The sequence below is a fragment of the Meleagris gallopavo genome, chromosome 5 (genome assembly GCF_905368555.1).
Source record: "Meleagris gallopavo chromosome 5, MGAL_WU_HG_1.1, whole genome shotgun sequence".
NCBI lineage: Eukaryota > Metazoa > Chordata > Aves > Galliformes > Phasianidae > Meleagris > Meleagris gallopavo.
The window spans coordinates 57,352,643-57,364,675 of record NC_139408.1 but is presented as its reverse complement, the minus strand read 5'-3'; the positions used below and the strand labels follow the sequence as shown (position 1 = coordinate 57,364,675).

At 52.0% G+C, this 12,033-nt stretch overlaps 1 protein-coding gene across 3 annotated transcripts; it reads left to right on the top strand.

Moving 5' to 3' along the window:
* The first annotated feature begins 63 nt into the window (after window positions 1-63).
* Window positions 64-11,155, top strand: DNAAF2 (dynein axonemal assembly factor 2). Of its 3 annotated transcripts, none has more exons than XM_085225905.1 (4): window positions 64-2,033; window positions 4,636-4,749; window positions 9,100-9,246; window positions 10,540-11,155. In XM_085225905.1, exons 1-4 carry the CDS (start codon window positions 477-479, stop codon window positions 11,017-11,019), a joined length of 2,298 nt encoding a protein of 765 aa, XP_085082031.1. In that variant the 5' UTR covers window positions 64-476; the 3' UTR covers window positions 11,020-11,155. The 3 variants fall into 3 exon arrangements, with proteins under 3 accessions (XP_085082031.1, XP_085082030.1, XP_085082032.1); XM_085225904.1 differs by having other exon boundaries at window positions 4,621-4,749; XM_085225906.1 differs by lacking the exon at window positions 4,636-4,749.
* Window positions 11,156-12,033: the final 878 nt, after the last annotated feature.

Genomic DNA, 12,033 nt, shown 5'->3' with positions numbered 1-12,033 from the left:
CTTTTAGAAAGGAAGTGAAGAAGAGGGAGAACTGTTTTTCCCTTGCTGAGCTGAACTGAGAGCTAGTTCTCTGCTACCCACAGGAAGGGCAGCACAGGCTGGGATTTGTCTTGGGGCAGGAAAGGCATAAGGCAGATTAGCCAGGGGCTGATTAGTGCTGGCAGGGGATAGTGTTACACAGCCAGGAAGAGGCGAAAAGGAACAGGGGTAAGGTCGTTTAAAATTCATGCGTCAGGACGTGGCAGTGCTAATTTCTATATGTGGTGTAGCCTGCAGCAGTTGTAGTGGCTCGCTGGGGCGCCATCTTGCTCGGCGTCGCCATAGCAACGGGCCGACGGCGCCAACGCCATCTTGTTTAGTGTCACTATGGCAACAAAAAAGGTGCCGCCATCTTGTTTATCGTCGCCATAGCAACGCGCTCGGCAGGCACAGAGCCGCCATCTTGTTTACCCGTCTCCACAGCAACCGGTGCGGCCATGGCGGGCCCGGGGCGGCTGGAGGAGCTGGAGCTGAGCTCCGAGGAAGCGGAGCGGCTGCAGCGGGCCTTCCGCGACGAGCGGTTCCGGGCGCTGTTCGCCGAGTATGCGGCGGAGCTGGCCGACCCGGAGCAGCGGCGGCTGTACGAGGAGGAGGTGACGGCTCTGGAGCGGGAGCGCGGCGTGGAGGTGCGCTTCATCCACCCGACGCCGGGCTACGTGCTGCGCACCAGCCAGGCCGGTTCCCGCCGCTGCTACCTCAACATCTGCAGCAACCCGCACGTCGCCCCGCCGCAGGCCCGCGCCGAGCCGGGCGGCCACCGCTGGGCACTGCCCCACAGCCTGGCGCCGGGCCGCGAGGAGCTGGGCCGGGCCGGCCGCCGCTGCCTCGTTTACGACGTGGTCTTCCACCCCGCCGCGCTCCGCCTGGCCGCCCGCAGCGCCCGCTTCCGCCGCCTGCTTAGCGACGTGGCCATGGAGGCCGTGGAGAGCCGCTTCTCCGCGCAGCTCGACCGCGCCAACGCCTCCGTGCTCCGCGGCGCCCGCTACAAGGGCGTCCCGCAGGCGCCCGTCATCCGCTCCCCGCTGCCCGGCGGCGCCCCACGGCCGCCCCCCGACGCCGAGCCGCCGCCGCTCCCCCCACCCGGCCCTCCTCCCGCCGCTCCCCCGCCGGCCCCGGGTCCCACTACCCCGCGCTGGAGCGTCAGCCACCGCTCCTACGTGGACCTGCAAGACTACCGCCGCGACTCGGCGCCCGGCCCGGTGCCCCGGGAGCTGGTGGTGACGGTGGAGCTGCCGCTGCTCCGCTCCGCCGCCCAGGCCGAGCTGGAGGTCCTCCCGCGGGAGCTGCGCCTCGACTCGCGGCGGCCCGCCTACCGCCTCCGCCTCCGCCTCCCGTACCGCGTGGACGAGAGCGCGGGCCGCGCCGTTTTCGACAAGGCCGAGCGGCGGCTGCTGGTCACGCTGCCCGTCGTACCGCCGCCCAGCCCGGGGGCGCCGCTCGGGGAGGCCGGCGGGGAGCGGCGTGAGGAGCCCCGGCCCGGCCCGGAGCTCCTCGACGAGCCGGCGGCCGCTTCCTCCCCGCCCCCCCGCTCCGAGGCCGCTTCCCCAACCGCCGGCCCCGAGCTTGGAGCCGCTTTCCCCGCTCCGAGCGCCGGCTCCGAGCCGGCTCCTCCCGGCGGGGTCCCCCTTCCATGCCCGGCCGAGGGCGGCCCCGACCACATGGCCGAGGGTGACTGCGGTCCCGCCGCTGCCGCGTGCCCTCCCTTCCGGTGCCGCCAGGACGAGGCCTCCCTCACCCTGCTCCTGCTGGTGCCCGACATCCAGCCCCAGAGCCTCAGCGGGGAGGTGGCCGCCAACCGCTACAGCGTCCGCTTCTCCAGCGGTGCCGTTTCCTATGCCCTCATCCTGCAGTTCCCCGCCGCCAATAGGCTGGCTGCCCCCGAGAGCAGCGTCAGCGTGGGCGCCCATAACGCTGCCATCCTGCTTGCCAAGGCCGCGGAGAGCACCGGGCTTTGGGAGAAGTACTGCTTCGGCCTCGACGCCTCTGCTCTGCAGGTAACAGCTTCCAGGGGTTGCTGTGCTCTCCCCACGTCGCAGCACTGTGTGTGTGATATCTCTTAGGTTATCACTTGCAGGGCTGGTAGCAGACGTCAGCGTGATGAATTAGTGCTGGTATCGTGTGAGCGGAACGAGGTCGTGCTGTGGAGCTGATAGCTTTGTCCTTGGGGCTGGAACGACTTCTGCCTCCAGAGCTGAGTCTTTTCCTGAAAGAAATGCTGATATGAGTGAAAATAGCCTTCATCCTTAACCTTTGCCATGTGTGTTTGCCAAGACTGCCAAGTTCACCAGCTGTTTCTCACAGCAACATTGCAAAGCAATAGTAATCACAGTGCTGTGCTCTGGGGGAGCCTGCGAAATGAGGATGTTAAGTAAGATGATCTCCAGAGGTCCCTTCCAACCTCAGCTGTTCTGTAACAACCTCCTGGCTCACGCAGCCTGTGTATGTGAAGAAAGGAGATGTTGATCATCTACCAGAGGCACACACGTGTGCAGTTCCTTGAAATGCAGGTGTGAGGGGAGTGTACCCATCTGCCTTTCAGTTCAGCATTCCCTCTACAGCTGCAAAACACAGTAGTGTAGCCACGGTAACTGAGAGCAGTCTTCCCCTGTGCTGGTGTGCTTCCCCATCCTCTCGTTACAAATCTTGTGGAGATGTTTTTTTCTTCTGAAGACCATTAGGCAGCGGATGCTCTGTGTGATGGAGAAATACAACATGTCTGCTGCATCTGGCTGACACCTCGCTGAGGGCCAGCACTCTCCACAAAAGATGCTCTGTGAAACAGCACTCACACAAGTTTGGTGGAGAAGTTCTCCATCAAATCCACCCTTCTGTAAGCTCGGTGCCTCATGTAACTTATGTGAGCAGGGGCTAAGGCTGTGTAATTCTTACTGAACTCTTCAGCCCCGTGACTTTCAGCTTATCTTTGTTTTAGAAAATCAAACACTTGGCACTTTGGATCACAAGCCATGGGAGTGCAAGTCTGCAAAACTGGCAAAGTGTATCCAAAGGGATGATGGCTTGCAGAGCCTTAATTGCTCAGTCCCTACAGTTAGAGCATACTGTGTGATTCTGAGGGAGATACATTTATCCCATTAGTGCAGCTGAAGCTTCCTGTTTATTTCCCATCTAGCAGGCTACCCACCTTTCCTGTGAGCTTCTCTGAAGGAGGAGCTGATCAGCTGGGCATCAGAGAGGATAGATTTATTGAGAACCACCCGCACTGAACTGCTTACAGTGTATTTCCTCGACTTGTAGCAGGGCAGGAGCCTGCAAGTCTGTACAGTTGGGAGCGCAAAGTGTTTGGCACTGGAGCTGATCGGTGGAAGCAAGCACTGCTGATGCAGTGTCAGGTTGCACTCAGGAAGCTGTTGTGCCAACTGCTGCCTTTGTTCTGTATGGGTAAGGAAGGGATGAAGGGCAACTAGAAGCGCTCTGACTGCTTTGTCACCTAGTCTGCATATATCCATCCCTTGCATCGTGTGCCATGATGCATGTCAGTCTGCTTACTCGTTGGTTTATGGCAGAAACATACATCTAGCAATCTTACTCCTGGAGTATCTGATAGCCTGCTGCAGTTCTCCAGGGACGTTAGCAGAAATGATGGGGTGAGGATACAGTGGTTTGCAGATGCCACTGTGATTGATGCTCATTCATTAACATTTATCATTTTAAATGGTTATAGCAAAATCCTACACTGTAAGGGAGCAGAGCACAGCTTTCTGTGACTCTTTGCAGGGTTCTTGCTGAAAATTCATTTTGGGAGCAGGAAATTCTTCTGCAGTGTCTGGTGCTTTGGCTGATGGATGTGTTTGCATGCTTTGATCTCAGCCTTGTGGTTAGGATATTTGATTTGTGTATTCATTATTATGAGGGGGGGAATGTCTTCCTATGGAAAGGTTTTCAAATGCTACTCAACAATGGAATTTTGATCAACACTTTTTTTTTTTTTTACAATAACCCCCATATCTTTAAATGTTCTGAGTTTATTATGCATTGCAAAGTGTTTTGGATGGAGTAGTAGTAGGAGGAGCTTTGGAATTAGTCACAGGCCTCCAGCCATTCATTTATGTAGCAGAGTAAAAAAGATGGATTTCTTCTGTGGTGCAGCCCTTTTGGATCCGGGACAGCAAATTGAAGCAGTTGGAATAATCTGAAGTCATCTGTTCTGTTTGCTTTTTTCTGAACTATGCTATTTCCCAGAAGTGCCTGTGCCAGCACAGATAACTGCATTCACTCAGAATGAAGTGAGAAAAATTAATATTTAATTAGAGCTACTATTATATGCTGTCTTCTGTCCATTAATGATTAGTCTGTGGTATTTTCTCCTCTACTAATGTTGGTTTCCTCAATTTGTCTGCTGTAATCTCTGTTATTTTTTTCCGTTGGATCTGTTCCTGTAAGTCAGAGCTATGTTTTCTGCTTTGGGATCTGCCAGTAGCTGCATCGGTCACAGAGGAGAGCACTTGAGGGATAAGCTCAGCAGCAGTGCCCCACTGAATGTCATTAGGTGGTTTTGGTGGCCTGGGTGAACAGAATGTTATCCTTTACTTCTTGGTTGTTCTGCTGTCTGCCTGCTTGTAGCCTCTTCTCCCACAGTGGATAGCAAACAAAGAGCCCGGTGTTCTTCATGGACAGGAAATGCCCATGCTGATATCTTCTAGGAGTCTGCTTCTTATGGGAGACGAAGGCCTGGAGCAGGTTCCTTGCTGGGTGAGTGATGCAGAAACGTGCCTAGCTCGCCGCTGGCTGTTCCAGTCCCCTGTGATGCTGCCCGTGTAATTGCCTCCCATTAACTCACCAAACAGCCAGCAAAATGAATTGGGATAATTGCTCGCTGCATGAGCAGAATGTGTGTCTTCAGAGCCCCATCCCCAGGCTGCGATATAGCGCAGCACGTTGCTTCATTTTTATCTCCTGCGTGCCTCTGCCCAGATCGACATGCCGATAGCTGCGCCCGTAATTGCACAGCTCTGCCTCGCGTGCTTCTGAACTTCTGTTCCCACAATGGCCTCTTTTCTCCTCAGAAATTGGACTGATGCAGATAATGGAAGAAGAGTGAGTCGTGCTCCGCTTAGAACAGCGCTCTTGAAACAGAACTTCAAGGACTGGGTTTCCTTTTGTAAAGGCAGAGCCTCTTGAATCGCTGTGCTGAAAGATGGTATATTTAGAGCTCGGTTTCCATAGATGCTGAGCAGTCTGGATTTCCACCCCAGCTAAAGCGAGTGCTTATTTTCAGCAAACCTCTGCAGCACAACAGTCCTCCGCCTCCCAGACCTCAGATGTGTTGCTGCAAGGACTCCTTCATTTGATAGCTCTTAACGTCACCGATGTTCCCACTTTGCTGCACAATGAATAGCTCTCTACCAACCCTGAGCCGTACTCTCTGAGTACTCAGCAGCCATTGCTTCTTTTTCTTTCAGAGTGATCTCGTTCCTTGGACAAACCATGGTGAGCAGAAATCCTATGAAAAATAGAAATTTCATAACATTGGACTTGGATTTATATTTCAGGGGCTCAGATGTTCTGTTTGTCACAGGCTGTTATGCTCCGCTGCAGACCTCAGCGTGTTGATCCCTCTGCCCATCTCTCCTGGTCCTGTTTTTCCAGGAGAAAATGTCTGAGTCCTAAGAGCTGACACTGAGGAAACCCCCTACACCAGAGAACCTCCCCCCTTTCTTTTTAAGACAACAGAACTTGTGAAATATGTTATGAAAAAGAATAGCTGAGAGCTAAATACCCATCAACAACATTTGTGAGCCTGCCAGGCAAGGTTTCTGAGAACAGCGTGTCCTGGAACGTCCCAGTTCACAGCAGAGCTGGAGTTGGGAAATTACTGAAACCATGGCTTTGTAGAGTGCTGTTGTGTCACGTTTGCTCTCCTGTTTGATTCTGAACAGAAATACAAGCCAGGATACTCAGCAGCTCCTCTCTGGCTCACTGCTGCAGCCCATCGGCATTTGCACCTGCCATTCATTTCCCTTGCCTACCACCAGTGCAACCAAAGAAACTTGCTTTTTCACTACTGTGTGATATAGAATCTTTGCTTAGGAAAGATGTGTTGTGAGCATTACTTAACACAGGTATCTGAAAGAGAATTGTGCAGTGACACGAAGCTTTGCTTCACTTCTGTGGGAATGCTTATGTCTTTGTGGGGAAGTGTTTGATGGGTGTGTTACTGAACACAGTGTGATATTTCTGCTCGGCCTGGCCACCAGAGCTCACTGAGACCCTGTCAAAGCTCTTGCTGTTTTTTCCTTTGCTAGGAGCCCTTAGATAACGCTGCAGCACTGTAACCTCTGGTCACTGCCACGTGTCCAACCTCTGGACTGTGTCCAGGCACTGTGGCTGAGCCCGCTCCCCTGCTCGGCTTTCTTCGTGATCAGTGATCTCAGACTTAGGACTCTGGTGGAGAAACAGTCTTGGTTTGAGGGGCAACCGAGTGTGCAGCCTGCGGAGTTGTTGGAGTGCAAGAAACCTTTGCATTTAAAGGCTCTGATTATCAGAAAGAGCTCTGAGGTGGGGAATGGATGGACTGCTGCAATGTGTTCCTGCAGGGTGCCTGCACATCCAGCCAGCAGTGCTGGATCGCAGCTGTGAGCTTGGATGCAGCCCTGCTGCCTTTACTGCACCCACGTTTTGCCTTCGGTTCCAAGCTGATCTGAGCTGTTAGATGTTTTCTTTTGACACTCAATGAGTGTTACCATTCTCAGTCACCAAACTGCTAAAAAGAGTCAATATCCCTTGGTTAGGGGCACCTCTTAGACGGCATTGTCTTAGAAAATGGTGCTAGAAAATGAGCCTGTTGCATTTAAACTTTATGAAAGTTTGGATTTGGTTCACTTAATTTTGGGCTCAGCACTTCATGACCCTTAGTGAGGTTTTTGGGAGACAGGAGAATGTTGGGAAAGGAGAACAGAACCAAGTCACTGTTTTGTTTTTTTTTTTCCTTCCAAAGTACATTCAGATGATAGTTTGCTTCTGCTATAAAGCAAACAAATGTCTGATGAACTTTGGATTGATAGTTTCATTATGGGAATAATGTTCTTACACAGAGTGGTTGTGTCAGGAAACATTCACCTACTGATGAAGCCCATGGAAGCGCTTTTTGAGCTGTTGGATCTTTGCAATCATTAAAACCTTACCAAAATTTCCCCTCTGAGCCTCCAGTTCAGCACCTCCACTCCCCAGAACCGTGAGCCTCAAAGCCCCGTGCAGTGAGACCCTACAAACAGAGGGGTCTGTGGATGCGGGTCTGTGCTTCAGGGATCAGCCTCTCCCTGCAGGAGATCACAAATACTGTTAGCCTGAGGTGTGCCCTTCTTTTCAAACCCTTGCAGCCTGTGTCAGGGCCTGGAATATGCAGTGCAGAGCAGAGGGCTCAGAGTGCAGCCGTGTGAGGGCATGGCTGAGAGCCACGGGGAAGAGCAAATGCAGTTCTGAGCTGCTACAACAGTATCATAGATAGCAAAAAACAAACAATTTAAGATGCAATAATTTCTTTATAGGGTCACTGAAATCACTGTACAGGCTCGTCATTTGCTGCTGCATTTACAGGCCAGAGCAAACAGGTTTTTAAATACATTGCTGAATGACTTCTTGCCGAAGTCTGTGCCTTGATAACATCTGCAGGAGTAGAAATGGCCTGGCATATGCTCGCTGTGAACGCAGAGTTTGAATTACAGTTGCTGGTTGTCTGAACACGCTAATGACAGTCATTGTATTGGTAACAAATGGCACTGCTTGTGCCAACAGCACCTGCTGCTTTCATTCCCGCCTGGCTGCTGGCTTTGAGACTTTGACTACTTCCTTGAACTGTAAGTGCAGGGCTGTGGGAGTACAGCACAAAGCTGGTACGAGACCTGCAGAATGGTGAGAGACAGAATGGTGCAAGCAGCAGCACGAGCAGTGACTTCTTGTCCTCGTCTAGATGCTGAGCCTGTTGTGTTGAAGCTTTGCGGAAGTTTCCACTTGTGACAATTCCTGCACTAACTAGTGAAAATAATAGGGAGCTATTTTATTTTTCCCATACAGATTTTGTTAAGTGTTGTACCTTAGAAACAGTGCAGCATCTGAGTGTGCGTAAGGCTGCATCCATAGGGGGCAAAAATGTGCAGAACTACCTATTGCTCAGGCTGCAAGGTGGTTCTGCTAACTGGATGTAACCTTCGTTGGGCTGACAAGAGGGTATGAGAGAATGAGATGTTTTGGATATAAGTGACAGCAGAAGCCTTGCAACTTACTCCTCCTGTTTCCAACTCAAGTGTTCACTGCTGAATGGAAAGGTGATTCTCCCAGCAGCCCTCTGGGTTGAACTGGTTTTGCTGTGCTGAGTGAGGTTTGTCTTAAGCATTGCCTTAAGCGGATGTCTTTGGAAGAATAGGAGCACCGGGCTCCACCACACTTAGGAAACTGCTCCTCCAGGATGTGTTTTAGGGCTGTTCATTAACTGGAAGTGATTGAAATCTTAAAACCTGTGGCAACGTGTTTGGTGCTGCTGCTGAACCGCAGCTGACACAGCCTCAGGACCTGCCCCAGCCTGTGTGAGCCTTGGGTACCTCTCTGCTTCTTCCAGCCACTCCTGGCTCATGCCTAAGGGGAGACTTGAGGAGCCTTCTCAGGTGGATGTGAAAGGAATACTGTCATGCATGTTTCATGGCTGTGGCTTCAGGAGGTTTGAATGCCTCAGGTGTGTGAGTTTTCCCAAAGCAAGGGGCTGAAACAAATCCCTGTGTGCTCGAGACCCCCGATGGTAGGACAGGTGAGGACAGCAGAACTGCATCGCTGCGAATCGTTCCTCAGATCTGTATATGAATTGTGGATCCAAAGAGAGAAAGCACGTTATTTTCCTCTGCACTGTAATCAACACGAGCTAAGTGCTGCTCTGTGTTGGCTTCACTGCGTCCCTTCTGAGTGTCCCACGCAGAATCTGTACCCACAAGTGAGTTCTGGGACTGCTGCTTTGTGATTCGGGCTCCCGGCGTTGTTCCATGTGGGTTTCTTGCTCCAATACCTCTGAAGTATGGGACAGAATGAACATAAACTGCTCTTTCTTTTCTTTAGGAGAGGTTATTTGTCAGTGAAGAAAACGTTGATGGATTCCTACGCACTGTTCTGTGCCCCTCCTCGTGCACGCAGTCGGACCTGGAAGCTCAGACGTTAATTGAGGTGCTCGATGTGTCTGAGGACAGAAGTCAGATCAGGCTGAAGGTAAGGAGCTCTAGCAGCAGTACATGCTGCTGACTGATTTCTATACTTCAGCATCAGCTTGAGTGAAACAGCTCTGTCTTGATATAGCACAAAAAAACATGGCTTATGGTGTATTCGTAAGCATTGGTGTCAGTTTGTAGGAAGAGGTTCACGTTTGTGCCATTTAATGTCACCAAGGGATTGAAACTTCATTATATTTCACTGGGAAGGTGGAGAGCCGTGATGCAGTCATTGAAGACGTTCTTTCACCTCGCAGGAATACACAGTGGCATCCATGCACTGTCTCTTGCTGATAGAAAAGTGGCCAACTAGTTAGCTAGTGTGCCTTCTTTACAGCAGTTCCATGTGCATCCAGGTGATGACAGCATGCTGCAAACAAATCAGGGCAGATGTCTTCTGAACAAAACCAGAACATTCTTAGCGTTGAGCTAAATAAGTGAATGCTCCACGTCCTTCCTATATACAACAGTTGGGTGGAGCCTGGTAAGCAGAGCTGGGCTTACCCCAGGGACTTGGGGCAGGAGGGAGGACAGGAAGCTGTTGCTGGTGGCTGACATGTGGAGGGCTCCTTAGGATGGGCAGAGAGAGTTCTGTTGCTGCCAGTGTTTCATGCTCTACCTTATCACAAGGACAGTGAAAACCTGGAGAATTTTGTTTGTGAATAATTGGGTCTCAGACTCTTAAAAGTATTTCTTTTGGTTCTTAGCAGAGTGAGCCACGGCTCTGGGGTCAAGGAAGCTGTGATGCAGGCAGCGCAGCCCCGTGCCCAGCTGCCCCCTGCCTGCTGGTGGGAGGCCGTGCCACCTGTGGGGATCAGGCAGCAGCAGGTGGCACAGCTCACACTCTCCTGAGGCAAACAGAGCAATTCCTCAGTGAACTCACTGAGGCTGATGGAGAAAGGCAGCCCACATGCCAGTCCCTATGTTCTCAAACAGCAAGACGGTCGTTTCCCTCACTGTAAGGTTAAAACCTGCTCCTCGCAATGAGAGTTCGGCTCCTCTGGCTGATGTTGTCACCCCTGGGCACGGTGGCTTGCCTTTTTCCACTCTGTTAATTACATTATAAGCCATGACCACATGGAAGCCGCCCAGTAGTGTTTCCTAATGAAGAGGAAACCCTGAGGAAGCGAGCAGCCTCTCGGCCCCTCATTCCCACTGCACGGGATCAGGAAAACCTCTGCTCCACATTGACTGCTTCCTGGGGGGAGAAACGAGCATCCCTGCCTGCATTCACAGCAGCACGGGCTGCCTGGTCAGCTTCAGATATAAAACAATGAATGTATTTTCTCCCCAGCCGCAGGAAGCAGCCTGTTCTGAACGTGATGAAACCAACCAAGCAGTGAGCAGCTCAGGAGGAGACGTCGCTGCGAAGAACAACGGGGACCACCTCCAAACAGAGCCAGAGCCAGAGCCAGAGCGTACCGCCTCTGACACGGCTGAGGAACGGCCTACAGAAAGCCAGCGAGCTGCCACATCTTTTTTAACAACTGAAACAATAGGAGAAGTGGATGGAAGTTCACAGCATTGTTTGCAGCAGGAACCTTCTGACACCGGTGCAGCGCTTCCTGGCAAACCTGGGGGAAAAGAGCGAGCTTTAGATGAGGCATTTGCGGGCCTGGGGCTGGAGGGGGGTCGGGCAGGGGGAGCGGGGAGCCCAGCTGCATCCCCAATCCTGCAGGAGGTGGGTGAGGATGGGAGTGTGCAGAGCATTACAGATCACAGCACACACTGCAGCATCGCCTTCCAGAACTCCGTGCTGTATGAACTGGACTAGCAGGGCCACGCCAGCATTTCCTCCTCGTGTTTGACTGTGGTTTATGGCTGCAGGGCTGAAAGCAGAACCGGGTTCCTTCTGAAACTTTAATCTGTCAACGAAGAACACTTAAGCCATTAATACTTTCTGAAGTTAATAGGTCTAAGTTTCCTTTAATCATACGTATGGGTTGAAATAATTTCACTGACAGGAACGATGCAGCTGAAGCTCTGCGCTCCTGGAAGACAGTGCCTCTTTATTGTTTATGTAACTTTCTTAATCTGTTGCCAAATTACACAGAGTAGTTGTATATCCTTCTTCTAATGGCTCCCTCAGGAGCCGCTGTATTTAGTCCACCTAGAAATGAGCAGTGTTCATCATTTGCTCAAACCCTTCATTTTGTGATAACTGCAGGATTAGGCAGCCGCCGAGTTCTAGCAATCAAATGAAATTCCTAATTACACGGAGAAGTTCTAATTAGTCTCCTAGAAATAATTAGCATTTATACCACATATTCTGCCCTAGTACATGTTTTCAGTGATGCAGCATCCAAGCACAGCCCCGTCTCTCAGCTGAACAAACACAACCGTGCAATAAAACCATCCTGTCTCGTGGCCGTCTGCTCAGTGCGGGCGACTTCTGGAACTGATTCCCTTCACCCAGATGCGCTGTTGAGAAGCAGCTCTATGAGAGCTGCAGCACGCTGCGGGCTCCTCCTCTCTGAAGTGCAATAACCAGGAGAACATATCTACAGTAAACTTTCAATTCCCATTCTGACCGCTTCTGCTTCTGGTTTTTGAGTTGCACAAGACCGTAATTCTTCAGAACACAATTAAATGGGACGTGTTTCACAGCAGCTCTGGAATTGCCCCCATGTTGCTCTGTGAGCTGCATGTGCAGAAGTCCCTAGGAACACAGAGCCTGGGGTGGGGGCTGTGCAGGGAAGGTGAGCCCATGGTGGTGCAGCTCTGGGGGAGGGATGGGGGGAGCTGACACAGCCCGCACTGCTGTTCTCAGCATCAGCCCTGACTGTGG

Excerpts from the sequence above, each read along its gene's own strand:
- DNAAF2 (XM_085225904.1), top strand. The coding sequence starts at position 477 with ATGGCGGGCCCGGGGCGGCTGGAGGAGCTGGAGCTGAGCTCCGAGGAA. Across the intron at positions 2,034-4,620 it reads TCGACGCCTCTGCTCTGCAG|CCTCTTCTCCCACAGTGGAT; the intron begins GTAACAGCTTCC and ends GCCTGCTTGTAG. Across the intron at positions 9,247-10,539 it reads GAAGTCAGATCAGGCTGAAG|CCGCAGGAAGCAGCCTGTTC; the intron begins GTAAGGAGCTCT and ends TTTTCTCCCCAG.